We start from the raw sequence: 19,753 nt of genomic DNA on the forward strand, positions 1-19,753 counted from the left end.
TGTGATTCTTAGAGACGAGTCTTTAGCAGTACCCCATCTCAAGGGCATAGGCCTCCAGGTGCCAGGAGCCCATCCTCTGTGGCAGCACCTCTCCTATATGGGTGCTCAGCCTGCTGGAGGCCTTTGATGTGGTGCTTAACCCTGGCTGTGGATAAGAGCTCTGGCTTCTATCTTCCTGCAGATCCACCAAGGCCTCCTTTAGTCTCAGACAAACTGAAGAGACATGGAACTCCTGGGAGACCTGCTTGTGGCCACTAATCCTGGAACCTCTTAACAATGAGTTGGATTCTCAGGCTCTTCTTAGGCCTCTAGATCAGCCTCCTGGTTCATCTTGCTTTGAATGCCAGGAAAAAGAGGGGGCACCATGAGGTCCAGGGAAGGCCTGAGAGGTAGGTGAAGGCCCCAGATATGCGGCCTTTCCAGGATGTCACAGGATGCAGTGATATGGGGTCATTGTAAACTCTGGGATCCCTTTCCCCCTTTTTTTTTTTTTGTCCTAAACTCCTTACCTGACTCCTCATGGGTTCCAGTCCCTAGTGGAACAGGTAAGTTCTTCCAGCTTCTTCTGACCACACTCCAGGCAGACATCTATTTGGGAAGCATCTAGACCCAGAGAAAGGCAGGCCCTGACCTGGTGTCTTATAGCAAAGGGAGCAGACTCCTCCTTCTGACCCCAGACCCCTACCCAGACAAATGTCTGATTATTCTGCTATTCTCTGAATGGAACAAGAAGCTTCAAGAGAAACAAAGGGGCCAGTCAAATTTGTTGGATAGGAAAAATAGGGAAACCTCAATAGATGTTCCTTGCAGGGGTGGTGGGGGCTACTGCCTGACCCTCTGCCTGCTATCCCAAGCACTCCCCATCTTGATCTAGCTTTAGCCAGAGCCCTGCCACAAGGCAGTCTTGATAGTAGCACCCTTTTACCCTATCCAGCCTGTCAGCGTGTCTGGAACCCAATTGTCACTTTCTCACATAATAGAATGCTGAGCGGGGCAAGGAGTAGATGGGGTAAGAGAGGATTTTAGGATACAAAACCAATTAGATAAAGTGAGAGTCAGGTTCCTATAATTTAATCCAGACTTACCAAACAGAATTCCAGAGGTGAAGAAATAAGAAGCCAAGTACTAGGAAACCAAGACATCTAAGAGACACATGACAGATGATGACAGATGGTCTGTGAGATCTACCATGCTAGAGTGCTTTGAGTGGTCACTTTTCAACAGAGGATGGGAGGGTAAGATCCTAGAAGGCGCTCATAAGTAGCCAACATGGGATAAACAGACAAGCAAGCAACAGTACTCAACAGTTTCATTAGAGGAAGCTGGCAAAATCAAATTGCACTGGGTTGAACATTTGGAAATTGGCAAACATTGGTAAAACTGAAATGTGGGATATTTTGAAGGTGATGAATCTGAAAGGCAGCCAGGCACTTTTGGAAAATGATTCTCTGGCCATCAGGAGATGGGGTGCCCCAGAACTAGAGGGGAGATGGTTGATGGAGACCTGGGGCTTCAGAGGGGTCAGGGGGCATAGAGACCTGAGGGAGTCCTGTGGTCAGGTGGCTGGCTGCACAGCCACTGTGGCTGAGTTCACTGAGTGGGCCGCCGACGGTAGCGAAACTGCACATCATGAGTGGGATGGGTGGTCCCAAAGCCCCAGCGTTGGGGGTCTATAGGAGGCACAGGTGCATCTGGGTGTACCAGCTCCAAGTCAAAGTGCACAACCATCATCAGGATGAAGAGCTTCATCTCACTGAGGGCAAAGAATCTCCCAGGGCAGATGGAAATTCCAGCGCCCCATGGCAAGGTGTAGTGGTGGATCTTCTTGCCCCCCTTGTAGAAGTCCGTTTTGCGGCTGCCATTGGGATTGAGGAAACGATCATACTTGAAAGTATATGGCTCAGGGTGGATCTCGGGGTCCATGTGCACCGAGAGGTAAGGGAAAAGGATCACTATGTCTCCCTGGCGGAGCGGGTACTCCTGTCCATTGGCTGTCTTGAGAGTATAGTCCTCTTGAACCATTCTGTAGAGGGTGGGGGCCGACCCCAGCCGCAGGGACTCTTCCATCACACTGTCCAAGACCGGGGTACGACCCAGAATGTTGATCATCATGTCAAAGGATTGCTTACCCTCCAGACTGGCCTCTCGCAGTGCCTGGGTGGCCTCTTCCCTCACGGCCTGCATGGCTTCCGGGTGCTTCAGGAGGAACAAGATTATCCAGAATGAGGTAGGCCCAGTGTTCCCCTGGGAGGCCCAGAGCATCATGAAGTTGAATTTGTCCTGCATGTCTGCTGTGACATCTTTCTCTCTGAGATACAGAAGCATGTCCGAGATCCAGACGCTCAAACCATCCTTTTCCAGATTATTCTGCACAGAGAGTGTCTTGTAGAAGAAACGCTTGATTCGTCCTATTTCTCGCCACTCCCTGGGTCCCAACAGAGAAAAGACAAATCTGGGGAACATGCGATCAAACTTGCGAAACTGGATAAATAACTCTTCTGTCTGAAGCTTGTCTTCTTCCTTATTTTTGGTGTGGCCGAACAGGCTCAGGTAGCCAGCCTTGAACATGACCTTGTAGCAGAAGTCAAAGAGGGAATCCTCCTGCCAACCAGGGTCAGTATTCTCCTTCAGAGGTTCCAGGATAATAAAGGAGAGTTTGTCCAGCATGACTTTGTTGAGCTCCTCCAAGCCTTCCCCCTTGAGGTGCTTGAGGCTGGCCGAATATATCATTTGGTGATCTCCCTCCTTTGGCAGGAATCCAAATACCTGTAGCACTAATTTTTCTGCAAATATGCCAAAATCTAATTTTTTCCGAGCTTCTTTGAGAATAGGGCTATAGGATAAGGGGTCCATGACAAAGGTGAAGTACTTGCCCCCTAATTGCACTGTAAATACATCCCCATATTTGTCCCGCATGCGCTTCAGGAATTCAAACATATTCTTCCGATATTCTATGGCATGACCCAGCCAGGGCAAAGGGCCGTTGTCTAGTGGAGGCTCATGGGGTCTGCGTTGTCGGACCAGCTGCAAAAGGCACAGGTACCCAACCCCAGCCACCAGAAGGGATCCCAGCACCAAAGTCCAGAGTATCATGGCTGTGTTCTTCCAGTCTCAGCTCTGGCCACAGTTCTCTTCGTCAGTGGAGTTTTGAAGAAATTCAGGATGAAAAAGCCAATCCAATGGACCTTGTCCTTTGTAAATTGTAGAAATAAACTGGAAGAGACAGTACCTTCGAGCAAAATATTCCCCTGACCTTTGCATCTGGGTGGTACTTGTTTATGTGGGAGGAGGGGGAGGGACCAGGAAGAGTTGCAGGAGGCAGGATTAGGAGGATTTGCAGAGGGAAGCTTCAGTTTAATGTCAAGTTCTCCACAGCAAATTAAAAATATATATTTTTTAGGAAAAAGTAGTCTTTATATTCTTTTTTTTGGGGGGGGGGTCACACCTAGTGACACTCAGGGGTTACTCCTGGCTATGTGCTCAGAAATCGCTCCTGGCTTGGGGGAACCATATGGGACCCTGGGGGATTGAACCTCAGTCTGTTCTAGGTTAGCCCGTGCAAGGCAAATGCCCCATTGCTTGCACTACTGCTCCGACCCCCTGCTGGATTTTTTTTTTTTTTGGTTTTTGGTTTTTGGGTCACACCCGGCAGTGCTCAGGGGTTACTCCTGGCTCCATGCTCAGAAATTGCTCCTGGCAGGCACGGGATTCAAACCGATGACCTTCTGCATGAAAGGCAAAAGCCTTACCTCCATGCTATCTCTTCGGCTCCCCCTGCTGAATTTTTGATTAGTAATTTTTCCATGAGTTATTCTGATTTTTTTTTCTCCAGGTCTTATTATTAAGATATTGATTAATTTTTAAATCTCTTGAGTTACTTTCACAAGATAGCATTTGGGAGCAAATGCCATAAGAATGAACAAAGATGGGTCTGGCAGATAGTATAGCAGGTAGTGTGATCGACTTGTGCGCAACCAACCCAGTTTTGATCCTTGGCATCCTGTATGGTCCTCTGAGCCAAGACTATTCCCTGAGTCCAGAGCCAAAAGTAAGTCCTGAGCACTACTGGGTGTAGATCCCCTCAAAAAAGAAAAAAAAAAGAGAGAGAGAGAGAGAGAAGTGAGAATGAATAAATGAGGAATGATGCCTATTACCTATGTTCTAGATATCTCTTTGGGAGATCTAATTATTGTCCTTTGATTTGTCATTTAATTTGGAATTTGGTAGAATTACCTCTGGCTGATTAGATGGTTTAGCATCTACAGCACTTAGATGACACAGTTTGCCTCATGTTTCTTGAGTCCTTTGATTGGTAACTGATGGCATGCATTATTTTTGCAGTTAGCCATTTTTTTATTTTTCTTTTTACATGATGCCAGATGGTACTGCAATCTGCTAGCTGGCATCCTGTGTTTTGGATCATATAAAAATATCTCTAAGACTTCTAGCTCTATGAGGCTTATTCTGTAATTTTTTTTCGGTGTTTAGTTTTTTGGTCAAACCCGGCAGTGCTCAGGGGCTACTTTTGGCTCTACACTCAGTAATCGCTCCTGGCAGGCTCAGAGAACCATATGTGATGCAGGAATTTGAACCACAGTCCTTCTGCATGCAAGGCAAATGCCCTACCTTCATGCTATCTCTCCGGCCCCAGGCTTATTCTTGAAGCCAGCCATGTTTGAAGAAAATAAAGTTAATGGGCAGAGTAATCAGTCATTCTGTAGGAAGATTACTGCTCAGCCTTCTGGATCCCCACTAGCTTAAATTCTGCCCTTACCTCTTCAATCTCAGTGAGGTACTTTTGTCTTTTTAAGTTTCTTTTATTATATCACCACAATTTATCAAGTTGTTCATAATACAGTCATTTTAGGCATGAAATGTTCAAACACCAGTCCCACCACTACTGTGATCTTCCCTTTACCATTGTTCTAATTTCTCACCCACTACCATAGCCTGCCTCCATGCAGGCACAAACAAATTCATATTGTTTGTTATAACACAAAGTCAAATAGAGTCATCAAAACTTAGAACAAAGGTCAATAATTGTTATATCTGTCCATACTGTTACTAATGTCAGGGTTGAAGGATTTACCGGACTGTGCTAGCTGAGCCTTTCGTGTTACTGTTTAGACTCATTAAAGTTGGTAGATAACTATGTAACTTTCCAATAAAATTTTCTATGATACTACTGGGCTGACACTACTATAAAACTATAAGGTGTCAGGATTTGTGGGTCTGAAATAAATTTGGTGACTTGGCAGTTTGATAAGGTTAAGTGGAGAGACTGGGACATTTCTGTCAGATGGAGTAGGATAAAAGTAAATCCACCCCCCACCCCATCCCTTTCTGAGAATTCCACAGGGGTATCACTGAGGACTAGATTGTCTGGAAGAGTTGGTAGCCATTTTATTTTGCAGCTTGGTAGAGGAGCCAGGCTGTTTTTCTGTTATGAAGATAGTGGGTATGGTTCAGGCCGGGTATATATATATATATATATATCCTTTTGATTTTTGGGTCACACCCGGCAGCGCTCAGGGGTTACTCCTGGCTCTATGCTCAAAAATTACTCCTGGCAGGGTCGGGGACCTTATGAGATGCCGGGATTCAAGCCACTCCTTCTGCATGCAAGACAAACACCCTACCTCCATGCTATCTCTCCAGCCCTTCAGGCCAGGTATTTTTTTTTTTTTTTTGGTTTTTGGGCCACACCCTGTGACGCTCAGGGGTTACTCCTGGCTATGCGCTCAGAAGTTGCTCCTGGCTTCTTGGGGGACCATATGGGACGCCGGGGGATCGAACCGCGGTCCATCCTGGGCTAGCGCAGGCAAGGCAGGCACCTTACCTCCAGCGCCACCGCCCGGCCCCCAGGCCAGGTATTTTTTTAATCCTTAATCCCACACCCCTTTTGACAGCCCATTCATATCTCTGCTGACGAATGGAATCATTTGTTCCTTAATTGCTAGCCTTTTCAGCAAAAATGCACCATGTGGGGCTGGATCAATATCACAACAGGCAAGTCTTTGTACTCAATGATCTGGGTTCCCAGCATCATCCCATGTGGGCCCCTGAGCCTGCCAGGAGTAATTCCAAAGTGCAGTGCCTGGAGTAACCCCTGAGTGCTGCTGGTCGTATTCTAAAAAACAAAAAAGAAGAAAAGAAAAGAAAATGCACCAAACACTTACCCCTTCCTCATTCTTTTTTTTTTTTTTTTTTTTGAGGGGGGTGCTCATCAGCTGTGCTCAGGGGTTACTCCTGGCTCTGCACTCAAAAATCGCTCCTAGCAGTCACAGGACCATATGGGATGCTGGGGATTGAACCAGGATCAGTTCCAGGGAGGTAGGCCACATGCAAGGCAAACACACTACTGCTGAATCAACACAAGCACCTTTTCTTAGTTTCACCCTCCTTTCTTTTCACTCACCTCCCATGAGTTAAACATCACTGTTTCTTTTCTTCATCTATTGTTAGCCCATCTCCCATTCTTCCTGTGTAATCTTACCTGCTAGTAAGACTTGCCCATTTCTGGGAGGGGTCTTTGGGAGGTATCAATAGGATTACCTGAGGGGAGGAAAGAGATTTTGAAGGATGGATGGAGAGAGAATGAGCAAGAGAGAGCTGGTAGGGTGGAGATGGATGAAACACGTTAAGATGACAGGGCCAATAATGAAGATGGCTTGAAAGGTTATGATAGGCCACACATGTGGTGACTAGGGCCTTGAATAAAGCTGATGTCTCCTGAAGCCTGGCTGCTGTGGATTTTCTCCCCACCGCTATCCTGAACCTACAGACCTGCTGGCTGTAGGGAGTTGCAGACGCTTGGCCCCAGCTGGAGGAGAAAGGCCCCTCCATCACCATCCATCATCATTCAGCCCCATTCAAGGGCTGTTATTCTACAATCTATGAAATGGAAATAAAAGTATTGCCTAAAAGGTACTGCTCTAAAGTGACAATTTGGGGCAAACATAGAATAACTTAGATTAGTGTTTACTATCTGCTTTCTTCTTTCTTTCTTTTTCTTCTTTCTTTCTTTCTTTCTTTCTTTCTTTCTTTCTTTCTTTCTTTCTTTCTTTCTTTCTTTCTTTCTTTCTTTCTTTCTTTCTTTCTTTCTTTCTTTCTTTCTTTCTTTCTTTCTTTCTTTCTTTCTTTCTTTCCTTCTTTCCTTCCTTCCTTTTGGTTTTTGCATCAAACCAATGGTGCTCAGGGTTACTCCTGACTCTGCACTCAGAAATCACTCCTGGCAGGCTCAGGGAACCATATAGGATGCTGAGGATCGAACATAGGTCTGTCCCTGGTCAGTCGCATGGAAAGCAAAAGCCATACTGCTGTGCTACCACTCCGGCCCTATTATCAGCTTTCTTAGACCAGAGTTTTTCTGTTGTCTCAGCCATAGAATGTTGACCCCTTGGTCCCAAAGAGCCTGGTGATACCTCATCATCTTCTTTATATTGTCTTCACCATTGGTCTTCATGATGTTTGCTGAGAGGGTAGGGTCTTATTGGAGTCATGTCTGCTGAGTGGTGTGATCACAAAGTACACACAACCTCCAGCTAAGGGAGAATAGAAGCATAGGCATCCACAGTAGTATGATGACCTAATCTGAAGAACAGAGTCACCAACACTAAGGATTTAAGTCCATGGCAGGGAAAGTTGGTAAGAAGTGCTGGTTGCACCATGGGTATTCTGTGAGGGAATACAGCCACGGAAGCCCACAGCAGCTCCTAGGCTGAGAATTCTTCATCCAGAGGCTCACACTTCAGTCTCTGAAGTTTTAGCCTGGGCCTGGAGTTGATTGTCAGGAGAATTCTCCAGAAGAATGCAGATCAGGAAGATTTTTGGCATTATAAAATGTTTGAAGGCATAGGGACTTAAAATCAATTTCTCTATTTCACAGTGAAGACCTGGGCTTAGAGTGTAGAGGCATCTTTGCCAGCTCTCAGATGTGAGGCCTGAGGTGAGCTGTATACAGTGAGATGTCAGACTAAGTCCCTTGCAGCAGTAGCAGAAAGCCAGCCCACCTCCTGTAAGGCTTTTTTCAAGCAGATTCACTGTTGTGGCAATAGGTAAGGTTCAGGTCCACCCAACCAGTTCTGAAACTCCTAAAAAGGCCTTTTAAGGATGGAGAGGTAGCTCAATGGACTGAGAATATGTTGTGCATGCAAGAGGTCTGATTCTGGTAACTGACAACACACGGTCCCTCAAGTAACACCAGGATCAATCCTTGAGCAGAGTTGGGAGTTGTCTATGAACACCACTATTTATGGCCCAGATACAAACCCCTCTCAAAGCCCCCCACCATTAATAATAAATTACTCTTTAACTTCTTCTTTTTTTTGGTTTTTGGGTCACACACGGCTGTGCTCAGGGGTTACTCCTGGCTGTCTGCTCAGAAATACCTCCTTGGGACAGGCACAGGGGACCATATGGACACCGGGATTCGAACCAACCACCTTTGTTCCTGGATTGGCTGCTTGCAAGGCAAACCCCACTGTGCTATCTCTCCGGGCCCTACTCTTTAACTTCTAAATCAATGCACAAACAAGACTGTTTTTGAAGACTGTTCTTTTGAACCACAGTTTTTCCAACTGCCCTTTCAAGTGAGTTCCCTTTGTCTTCTGCAACAGCCCCCAGGAGGGAGCTGAAAATGTCCATAAACTGCCTCCAGGAACTCCTTTCTGAGTATTCAGAATAAACATCACTCAGCATTCTGAACTCACCCAACTTTAGAACCCAGTCAGAAACTGGATGCATTCACTCCAACCACACATGCCTCATTGGATAGTTTTTCATTGATGGCAGCACCACCTTCCATTCATTCTTACTTTCCATCCTTCCTATCCACACAAAAATGTATTGTCTCCTCATGTAGAACAGGCCCATTTCTCCATTATATTCCTGAGATTTTACTGGAAGAGATTTTGCTATAGACCAGAACAAGAGATATGATACCTAATCCTTGGAGTTTATGGCCAAAGGAAGGACTGGGGAGATGTAAGATCACTGTCTGGAAAAGGTATGCAGCTACAATTTTGTTGTGCATTGGAGGGAGAAGATCAGAGAGAGAAGCATGGTGGGACTCCGGAAGGTTAATATTAGAAGCTAAAAGGTAACCTCCATCAATTAGAAACTCCTTCCTTCCTCCCTCCCTCCCTCACTACCTTCCTCCCTCCCTCCCCTCCTTCCTTCCCTCCCTCTTTCCTTCTCTCCCTCCTTCCTTACCTCCCTCCTTCCTTCCTCCTTCCCTTCTTTCCCTCCTTCCTTTCTTTTTTCCTTCCTTTCTTCCCTCCCTCCCTCATTTTCCTTCCTTCCCTCCTTTCTTTCTTCCTTCATTCCCTACCTCTCTTCTTTCCTTCTTTCTTCCTTCCTTCCCTTTCTCCTGCCCTTCTTTCTTCTTTGCTTTCTTCCCTCCTTCCTTCACTTTCCCTCTTTTCTTCTTGTCTTGCTTCCTTCCCTCCTTCCTTCCCATCTTCCCTCTTCCCTTCTTTCATTTCTTCCCTTTCTCCCTCCTTCCTTTCTTCCCTCCTTCCTTCCCTCCCTCCTTCCATTTTCCTTCCTCCCTCCTCCCTTCTTTCCCTCCCCTTCCCTCCTTCCTCCCCTTCTTTCATTTCTTCCCTCCCTCACTCTTTCCTTTCTTCACTACCTCCTTCCTTTTTCCCTCCTTCCTTTTCTTCTTTTCTCCTTCCTTCCTTTTTCCCTCCTTCCTTTCTTCTTTTCTCTCTCCTTTCTTTCTTCCTTCCTTTCTTTCTTTTCCCCCTCTCCCTCCTTTCCGCCTTCCTTTCCTCCCTCCATCCTTCCCTTCTTCCTTCCTCCCTCCCTCCTTTCTTCCTTCCCTCCATACCTACTCCCTCTCTCCCTCCCTCCTTCTATCTTTCTTTCCTTCCTCCCTCCCTCCTTCATTTCTTCCTTCCTCCCTCCCTTCCTCCTTCCTTCTCCCTTCCTCCTTCCTTCTCCCTTCCTCCTCCCTTCTTCCCTTCCTCCCTCCCTCCCTCTCTCCGTTCCTTCCCTCCCTCCCTCCCTCCCTCCCTCCCTCCCTCCCTTTCTCCCTCCCTCCCTTCCTTCCTTCCTTCCTTCCTTCCTTCCTTCCTTCCTTCCTTCCTTCCTTCCTTCCTTCCTTCCTTCCTTCCTTCCTTCCTTCCTTCCTTCCTTCATGTTTCACCAAAAAGAAAGAAACCATACAAAGCTCATGCTTTCAAGATAAAAGGACACAAAGACTGTCTATAAGGAAGAAAGTAGGTGGATGTTTCAGAGCATGCAGGAAAAAAGTGAGGAAGCCATTCAGAAATGGAATTGGTGCTGGTGCAGGCAAATCTTGCATGGATAGCTGATGGCTAAGGGAGAGAAGAAACCCGCAGCCTGGGAGGCAGAAATGCCGTGGAAAGCATCAGGAGCCTCATTTAGGAGAGCCAGAATGTCTGTAAGGCCTGGGTTTTGCTTCAATACCGTATCTACAGAGGAAGTTCATCTTTGAGTATCAGTTTTCAATTCTATAAAAATAGGCTTAATACTGTCCTCTTTCCTAGGTATGCAACAAACACAAAGCAGAGCTGGGCAGCTGTTTAGCAAGCACCCAACGACGAATGGCTCGTCTTGTTGCAAGGGCTGTTGATGGCTGAGAGAGGATACAAAGTGGAGAAAGGACGACACCTAGAGCACAGATAGTTTGCAGCACAACCAAGCCTAGTATAAGTCTGGAACATCGTACCCCTGAAACTCAATCTTGAGAGTTTTTTTGTTTTGTTTTGTTTTGGTTTTGGTTTTTGGGCCACACCCGGCGTTGCTCAGGGGTCACTCCTGGCTGTCTGCTCAGAAATAGCTCCTGGCAGGCACGGGGGACCATATGGGACACTGGGGTTTGAACCAACCACCTTTGGTCCTGGATCGGCTGCTTGCAAGGCAAACGCCGCTGTGCTATCTCTCCGGGCCCAATCTTGAGTTTTTAATGGTGTATCTCACAGTGATGCAATTACAATTTTTATTAATAATAAAAATGTCTTTGATGTGAGTTCCTTTAGACATTCAGAATTCAGAAAAGTAAAAGAGACTTAAACTTAAAATTCCCTCTAGTAATTTTTTTGGTTTGGGGACAAAAACCAGGGTGCTCAGGGGCTACTCCTGGCTCTGTGCTTAAGGATAGATAGCTCCCAGCTCTGCTCTGGGGAGTAGGTAGTGCCAGGGATCAAATCTGGGACTTTTTCTGGCACAGCACATGCTTCAACCCAATAATTCCGTTTCTGCTCTCCACCACAACTCCCTACCCGCCCCCCACTACTTCACAATGCATGTTTGCTTCATATTGCAGGTGAGGGTTCTGAGATTGTTCTTTTTTTTTTCATACATCTTATTCTTTCTTTTCTCTGATTATAGGTCTTAAGGAACAGAGGTTTTTACCTGGGGAAATTTCTGGAGTCACAGAGATTACTTGGGAGGTTCCCAACTTGCTTGTTGTGAAGGTATTACAAATTTTGGGTCACACCCAGCAATGCTCAGGGGTTACTCCTGGCTTTACACTCAAAAATCGCTCCTGGCAGGCTTGGGGGACCATAAGGGATGCCGGGATTTGAACCACCATCCTTATGAATGCAAGGCAAATGCCCCACATCCATGCTATCTTTTTGGCCCCAACAAATATTTATTGAGGAACATCAAATTTTTCATCCCTGGGCATGTCTCTGGACTTTTTTTCTAAATTAGGGGAAAGATGGTATCATTTTTTTCTGTCTCTTTATCCTGTAGTAGGTTTTCACTCTGAATATCTTGTTATTCTTGATCTCTTATCTGCTTTATTTTGTAAATAGACTCTGGCTCTGCTGTACTCCATAAGTGCGGGTGAGAGGAAACCAAACCAGCCAAATCAATAGTATCAATCAGAGCCATAGTATAGTAGAATAGGCAGTTAGCTTCCAAGCAGCCAACCAGGTTCCATCCAGGCACAGCATATCATCCTCTACTACAACAGGGTCCCCTCCACATCTAGGTCAGGCCCCATTCCAACCAGGTTGGGAGTCCAGACTCCACCAGGTCAGGGTCCTTTGGCCCGTGGCAGCTGTTTCCATCACCATCTGGTTCTGTATTTAAGGTTTCATATCCAGTGACATCCTCCAATGTCTGGGTTTAAATATTCTGATGGACACTCATGACTGAAAATTATGCAGAATCTTTTTGTTTTGTTTTGTTCTTGAGTCACGCCTGGCAGTGCACAAAGGTATTCCTGGCTCTGTATGTAGGAATTACTCCTGGCAATGCTTGGGACCAACAAACAAACTTGTGTCAGCTGCGTGTAAGGTAAGTGTCTTACTCTTTGTACTATCACTCCGGCCCCTTGCAGGGTCTTGAATTTCTTCAAGGACCCCTCAAGTCCCACATCTGGAGTAGATAGAAAATGTCCAGTGAGAAGTTGTGCTGCTCTACATTATCAGGAGCACTGAGATCTCCTGCAGGTCCCACAGGGAATAGTTGGTTCAGACAGCAGCCTGTTTCTCCTCTGTCTCCAAAGAGCTGAACACAACCCGTCTTTTCCCTATGTTCACATACCTAATAACTCCAACTCATGCCCCCCCCAACCAAACAAAACAAATAATTTCTTGGGACTCAACAAGAATTTAATACTTAAATTAAATATTAATTTAAATTAAACTAATTTAATTAATTAAAATCCAGGAATAGGGTAGTATGGGTCTGTTTTTGTTTTGCCGACACGGGCCCCTGGGTATAGTAGTGAGACACTAGTGGTTTCTCTGTTATGGTACCCCACAGGTGGAATTTGGGTCTGGCAAGGCTTCCAGCGAGTGGTTGGAGGAGATGAATGCCTTATAGAGAGTAAACTACTTGGCTTCCAAGGGAAGAGGGAGATTTGTCCCTGATAGTTTTCACTGTCAGCTCCTTTTTATGTGCTGCTGCTGCCATAGATATAGGGCAGACAATTCCATAGAGACTTTCCAAGATAGGTCACAGTGGGTGCCTGTTGCCTTCTGCCTGGGATCTAATGCTTTTTGACCCTTCAGCAGAAGTTTAAGACAAGGTGTGTGGGCTAGGACAGTTGACTTATGTGACGCTTGGTGGTGAAATGCTCTAGCTCAGGACCCTAAGCTCTGGCTGCTGCTGCTGCTTGCTAGTGTCACAGACCTTCTTATAGTGGGGATAGACAGACTGGGAGTGGAGTATGCATTAGCACTACACTGGAGGTCACAAACTTGTGTGTCCTTAACCAGGTGATGAATGGAAGGGGCCAGGCAGATGATTTGTCTTCTACCTGTTCTGTTACCTCATTTCTCTCTCCCTCCTCTGTATAGATTATCCTATTGGTGCTGCTTTATGCTGGTCCCTGGTTCACCTGAGGCAAGGCTTGAAGACAGTTGTAGGACCAGAGGGATGTACAAGGAGAGGACAGGAATCTGGGATGTAAGTGGGACCCTCAGATAGAGGAAAGGTTAGGGGTGTGCATGAGATGAAAGCAAATGTTTCAGAAGAGTGTTTGTTCTCTGGATTGTATGGAAAGTTAAGAGGAAAGAGAAAAGGAAAAAGAAGGGGACCATCAGTGCCAACTAAACTGGGGATAAGCTTATAGTTTTCATATTAGAGTGTGGTGGGAGGAAGTGACAGAGGGCAGAAGGGGAAACCAGGTTCCTAAAGATTGTGAAGGGATAGGGGCCGGAGAGATAGTACAGTGGCATTTGCCTTGCAAGCAGCAGACCCAGAACCTCAGGTGGTTGGTTCGAATCCCGGTGTCCCATATGGTCCCTCGTGCCTGCCAGGAGCTATTTCTGAACAGATAGCCAGGAGTGACCCCTGAGCACTGCCAGGTGTGGCCCAAAAACAAAAACAAAAACAAAAAAGGTTGTGAAGGGATAAAATGGAAGAATGGACAGGGCAGAGGAATGAGGCTGGGGAAGTCAAATAGGAAATGGCTCTTCTAGAGAGGCTTCAGAGGTTATTGGACCAGAGGATATGAAAAATAGGCCCCTGAAAACAAGGAAGGCTCACAGACAGAAGCATAACTTGGAGATAATAGGCACCACTGAGGAAACTTGTTATTTTTCCTGCAGACACTGCAGGATGGACTAATACACAGAAAGTGATCAAACAGAGGATCACTTTTGTATTTCTCCAAAGGCTACATAAGACAGGAGAAGGAGGGATGTAGAGGGAAACAGAATAGGGACTGGGGGCATGCTAGTCTGTGAGTTGGGAGCCCTGAGCCTGCCTCTGCCCATTATCTCAGATCCCTGACTTCTCAGTTGCCTGATCCTCCCTTCACATCCTATTCACATCCATTCCTGTGGCTCCCCTCCCCACATCAAAGCTGTCAGCAACCCTATTAGACTCAGTGAGGAAAGCGGTTGAGACAGCCACCTTTGTGGGTCATTGAGTCTCATCATTTTTTCCCACTCAGCTCCCAGGTACTTTATTTCTTGTACCTCGGCATCATCTTTGCTAGAGTACATCCTTGCTAGTGCAATTCTTGGGCCAATGGCCTTGAAAGGGGAGTGGCCAGATGGGAGTCCAGGGCATAGATATTCAGCTCCACAGATCAGTATCCTCCATGGGCCAGAGAATTTGTACAGTAGAGATGGTGTTTGCCTTATAGTGGCTGACCCAGGTTTTATCCTTGGCACCCTATGTGGTTCCCAATCACTGCTAGGAGTGATCTCTGAATTCAGCTTGTAGCAGCCCAAATGACCCCCTTGATCCAAAATAAGAAGCATCCGTGACACCCTCTATGCATTTTGCAGCATTTTTACCAGAGGGCTAAAGAAGATGCCAGAATCAAGGCCAGCTCTTCCCAGGTATGGGTCTTGGGGAGTCCCCATGCCAGAGGCCTTCTCCCTAGCCTGGGGAGTGCTGAGGTGCTTGGCAGGCCCCCATCCGTCCTTCTCTTTTTCCCTGGACTCCAGGCCTTCCCTGGGCACCAGTCCAGGTTGGCTCTATAGGGGTCATCAGGCTTTCCCCCTATCTCTCCCTACAGTAATGGGAACGTGCTTTGGGAGGAGGGCGGGCCATTCTAGCACTGGTTTATATTGGGATAGTCACTGGAAATTTTTTCTCCTTGGTCTCCTATTGATAGTATTGTATGCATATAGTTTATATATGCATAATATCCATCTTGTATTGTGACCTTGATACTGCCCTACAAAGCTCATTTCTAATCTTTTACTGCCTCAGTCCCAACCCTTATTTCCCCCCATCTTCCCATGTAGGTGCAGCTCATGACATGAAGTTCACCACATGAGTGATGAGTGCAGTTAGAGAAATAACTACACTGAAAACTATCATAACAATGTGAATAAATGAGGGAAATAGAAAGCCTTCTTGAGTACAGGTGTGGGTGGGGTGAGGAGGAGGGAGATCTGGGAAATTGGTGGTGGGAATCCTGCACTGGTGAAGGGGGGCGTTCTTTACATGACTGTTATACAACTACAATCATATTTGTAATCACGGTGTTTAAATAAAGATAATTTAAAAAATTAAAATATTGATAATGTCATAAATAATATGAATGTTGCATTTTAGCGATTTCTTATTAAAATAAGTAAAGCATTACTGAAACACACACAAAAAAAGAAGATGCCAGAATCCGTCCATCTAACAATGATTTTGTTGCTGTGGTTGTTGTTGTTATTGTTAGCTTTAATATTTCATCCAGGTTGTCAGGTTCTCTTGGGGTCTGTACCCCTCACATCGTTACCATAGACTTAAGGACCTGGAGTTTTAGGCAATGGAATATGTAGTAAGTTCATCAAGTACCTGCAAAAGATCCAATGGTTGTAACTTGCATACATAGGAACCAGGCTTCCAGGCTACAAAGTCCAGCCCTGCTTCTCTCTCCAACATGAGATTTTTCAGGCCTTTGGGTACCAAGGGTTGCAGGTACCTTGGGCTACAGGTAAACGAGGGCACACCACACTGCCTATGCATCTAAGCCGCAAGACCTTTTTTAAGCCACTGCAGTGACTATAACACTGGTTATTTTTCAAGGAGAAAAAAAAATGTCATTGTTCATGACAATCAGGGCTCAAAGAATCCTGGTTCTGTGTTTCCACTCAACCCGCTCTTGGCAGGTGCCCAGACAAGGTTCTGAGAAGCCAATCAAGAAGACTGGCAGCGGGCGACCTGGGTTCCAGGCTAGTACCTGGACACCAGCTCCGCGGGGGCCGCCCGGACCCCGGACAGGGCTTTTATTGTGAAAGGGGCCCCCCCAACCCCTCTACCGGGCATTCGGGAGGCTGGGCTGAGGCTCGCAGCCGGCCGGGACGAGTTCAGTCGCTGCAGAAGTCCCAGCAGGCTGCAGCCCCCGGGACCCCGCCAAGCACAGGGAGCGCACGCGTGGGTCTGGCGTTCGAGGGCCTCCAGGGAGCGTCTGCCCGGGACCCCCTTTCTGCAGAACCATCGACCGCGCACCGGGCAGTCCACGGGGGACATGGTAGGGACGGGCCCAGGGCCGCTCGCGGGTCTGCGGGTTCTGGGTGAGTCCCGACAGGTGGCCCGGGGCTCCCCAAGTGGGAATGGTCCCCACACCCCATGAAGCCAGTGGCCAGGGTAGGGGGTAAGGAGAGGCGCGCGGTCCGGGCACTCTCATTTCTGCACTCTGGACCGAGCTGGGATGTGGGACAGTGGGTTGTGCTGCTTTGCCTGGGAGGATGGGAGTGGGGTGGGGTGGGGGTTGTGTTGCAGATCCCCTATTCCTTGACTGTGAGAACCTCACCAGTCCAGCCGGCTGGAAGAGGAGAGGATTCGAGCTCTGATGAGTGAGTGAGAAGCCTTATAGACAGTTTCTTTAACCCTCTGATAAATGCATATGAGTTCTGTATTTTCTTCCATCGCTTAGTCGTGCTTGTGAAGAAAAAAAAAAAAGCACTTTATTTAATTTGGAGAGGATAGGTGTCTGGGGAGCCACTCTTGTGTAAAATGCTCCGGGACTACTCCCAGCGGTGCTTTGAGGACCTAGAAATCAAACTCAGGGCTCCTGCAACTATCGCATGCACTCCACCAGTTCTTTCAGTTATCTCCCCAGTTCAGTCATTATATTAAACAACAACAACAACAGTGTCTTACATTTATTGCCATAGAATTAAAGCAGCCCTAGAAATGTTCTAATGTGGACACACTGTGGCCCCACCTTTCTAGGACCATCTCTAGGGCCTTAAGGCAAGTGTGGGAAGACTAGGTGAGTTGGTTTTGTCTTTATCATCCTTTCCCTGATAAAACTGAGACAGCAAGGAGCAGCAAAGATGGACCTTGGAGGGCATGATCCGGGCAGCTTAGCTAAAGCCATGTGTCATCTCAGGAAAGGGGGTCCCCCTAGGGGATAACCATTAATTACTTCTGCTTTCAGATGGAAGCTTCCTGCCACAAGGAATCGTCCCCATCCATGTTGGGAGTTCACTGTCCACACCCTACTGAAGTATGTTTAAGCCACTTGAATGAGTTAAGCCTTGCACATTGTCCACCTGGTTTGATCCCTGGCACCACAGATGATCACTTAAGCCCTGCCGGGAATGATCCCTGAGCTCTGAGCCTTCCCCCCAAATAGATTCCCTTTAGAAATGTGAACTTCTCGGGCCTGGAGAGATAGCACAGCGGCGTTTGCCTTGCAAGCAGCCGATCCAGGACCAAAGGTGGTTGGTTCGAATCCCGATGTCCCATATGGTCCCCCGTGCCTGCCAGGAGCTATTTCTGAGCAGACAGCCAGGAGTAACCCCTGAGCACCGCCAGGTGTGGCCCAAAAACAAAAACAAAAACAAAAACAAAAAAATGAAATGTGAACTTCTCCAACTTATTTGGATGTGATGCCCAATAATCCCTTAGAGTAACATGTTGCTGATCCAGGGTGGATCTTGTGGGAAACCTTGGCTTAAAGATATGAACTGAGAAATGTGGAATTCTTCAAAGTCTTTTTGCAAAAATTAAACACTGAGCTGTAGGACCTTGAGGAGCATTTTGGATCATTCTGAAGGATCTGTACGTCTCCATCAGGGCTGGGTGTGACTATATCTCAAGCTAAGATAAGGACTCTTGTGATTTTTTCTTTACAATTAGGGTGGAAAAATGGGAGTTTGTGTCAAAGACTCTAACTAAAAAAAAAATAGTAGAAGAAATTAGAATCATTTCAGCCAGTTTTAGGAAAGTCTTCTTCCTGATTCTTTTTTTTTGTTTGTTTTTGTTTTTGTTTTTTGAACCACACCCATTTGATGCTCAGGGGTTACTCCTGGCTAAGTGCTCAGAAATTGCTCCTGGCTTGGGGGGACCATATGGGACACCGGGGGATCGAACCACGGTCGCAATCTTTCCTTGGCTAGCGCTTGCAAGGCAGACACCTTACCTCTAGCGCCACCTCGCCGGCCCCATTCTTCCTGATTCTTAAAAGAGCAAAATGAAACAAAACAAAAGCCAACAAAAACACAAGATCAATTTTCTGAACAAATATATTTGTATATGATGGCTGTACTGATATAGATGACTTAGCTTGTATAGGCAACCCTGGTGTATTGGTATTAAACATACAGTTTTGCCAGATGGTGTTTTTCTTCCCTTTTTTTTTTTATCAAAACCCACTGCTATGCCCACCTATGTAAAGTCATCCCTTGAATGAGCATTTGCCTGATTTGGACCATCATCTCCCTGCTCATTTGAGTTTGGGGCTATTTGTAGTGTCAGGTAGCCAGCTTCTGATTATCCATGGAAATGGGGATCTGAGAACCCTGATTAGGGGTAATTAGATACTTTCAAAAGAACAAATTCTTTGTACTTTTTCATCAAAGGCTTTACTGTAGCCACCTTAAGGCTCAGAGTGAGTGTGTGGGTGGGATATATTCTAGTTTCTTTATTTGTGCTGGGGGCACAAATAATTGTAGGGGAAAAGGGCCCTAAGAGAACCCATTTGGGGAAGTTCTACTGGAAGATCTAGGAGCTAACATCCCTGGAGAAGATATCTCCAAATATAGAAACTGAGGCCAGAGAACTGATCCTGGACTGAACACAGGGATTTGTCCTTGTAATTTATTTGTTTTATAATGTGCTATCTAAACTAGGAACCCATTAAAAGTCAAAGCATTGGGCTGGAACAATAGCACAGTGGTTAGGGCTTGCCTTGCATGTGGCCAACCTAGTTTGATCCCGGGCATCCCATATGGTCCCCTGAGCCAACCAGGAATGATTCCTGAACACAGACCCAGGAGTAACACCTGAGCACCTCCAGGTGTGACCCAAAAACAAAAGAAAAAGTCAAAGTGTTTATTTAGGAGTAAATAATTTCAATTTGGGGGTCTGGTGAGGCAGTACAGCAGGTAGGGCTTGCATGTGGTCAACCAAGGTTTGATCCCCAGCATCCCACATTCCCCCAAAGCACCACCAGATGTAATTCCTGAGTTCAGAGACAGGTTTTAGTTCTGTTCACCACTCAAAGAATTGCACCTTGGGAAACAGATTTAGATAGAGACCTAAAAATGTGCCTCAAGAAGGAACAAAAGTGAAGGAATTTTATTTTGGGTATTTTTTTGTGAGGGGAGTTGCACACCTGTTGACGCTCAGGGTTTACTCCTGGCTACGTACTCAGAAATTGCTCCTGGCTTGGGAGACCATATGGGATGCTGGGGAATTAAACCGTGGTCCGTCCTGGGTCAGCCACGTGCAAGGCAAACGTCCTACCATTGCACTACCTCTCCAACCCAAAAGTGAAGAAATTTTATGGGAATACAAAAGGAAGATGAGGTTGGAGGCAAAGGGTTAATTAGTTAAGAATTAATTTAACTTGGGGCCAGAGAGA

At 46.4% G+C, this 19,753-nt stretch overlaps 2 protein-coding genes across 2 annotated transcripts in view; one reads left to right on the top strand and one right to left on the bottom strand.

The window, feature by feature from the left end:
• Positions 1-1,292: 1,292 nt before the first annotated feature.
• Positions 1,293-3,147, bottom strand: LOC126020323 (5-beta-cholestane-3-alpha,7-alpha-diol 12-alpha-hydroxylase). Its single transcript, XM_049781765.1, has one exon. It carries the CDS (start codon positions 3,091-3,093, stop codon positions 1,591-1,593), a length of 1,503 nt encoding a protein of 500 aa, XP_049637722.1. The 5' UTR covers positions 3,094-3,147; the 3' UTR covers positions 1,293-1,590.
• Positions 3,148-16,286: 13,139 nt separating this feature from the next.
• The window catches only part of GASK1A (golgi associated kinase 1A), a 41,546-nt gene continuing 38,079 nt past the window's right edge, over positions 16,287-19,753 (top strand). Inside the window, exon 1 of the mRNA XM_049781755.1 lies at positions 16,287-16,411. Within this exon, the coding sequence (XP_049637712.1) occupies positions 16,409-16,411 (3 nt within the window). The 5' untranslated portion in view covers positions 16,287-16,408. The remainder of the gene's footprint in view (positions 16,412-19,753) is intronic.

The sequence above is a fragment of the Suncus etruscus genome, chromosome 10, assembly GCF_024139225.1.
Source record: "Suncus etruscus isolate mSunEtr1 chromosome 10, mSunEtr1.pri.cur, whole genome shotgun sequence".
Classification (NCBI taxonomy): Eukaryota; Metazoa; Chordata; class Mammalia; order Eulipotyphla; family Soricidae; genus Suncus; species Suncus etruscus.

Excerpts from the sequence above, each read along its gene's own strand:
- LOC126020323 (XM_049781765.1), bottom strand. The coding sequence starts at position 3,093 with ATGATACTCTGGACTTTGGTGCTGGGATCCCTTCTGGTGGCTGGGGTT.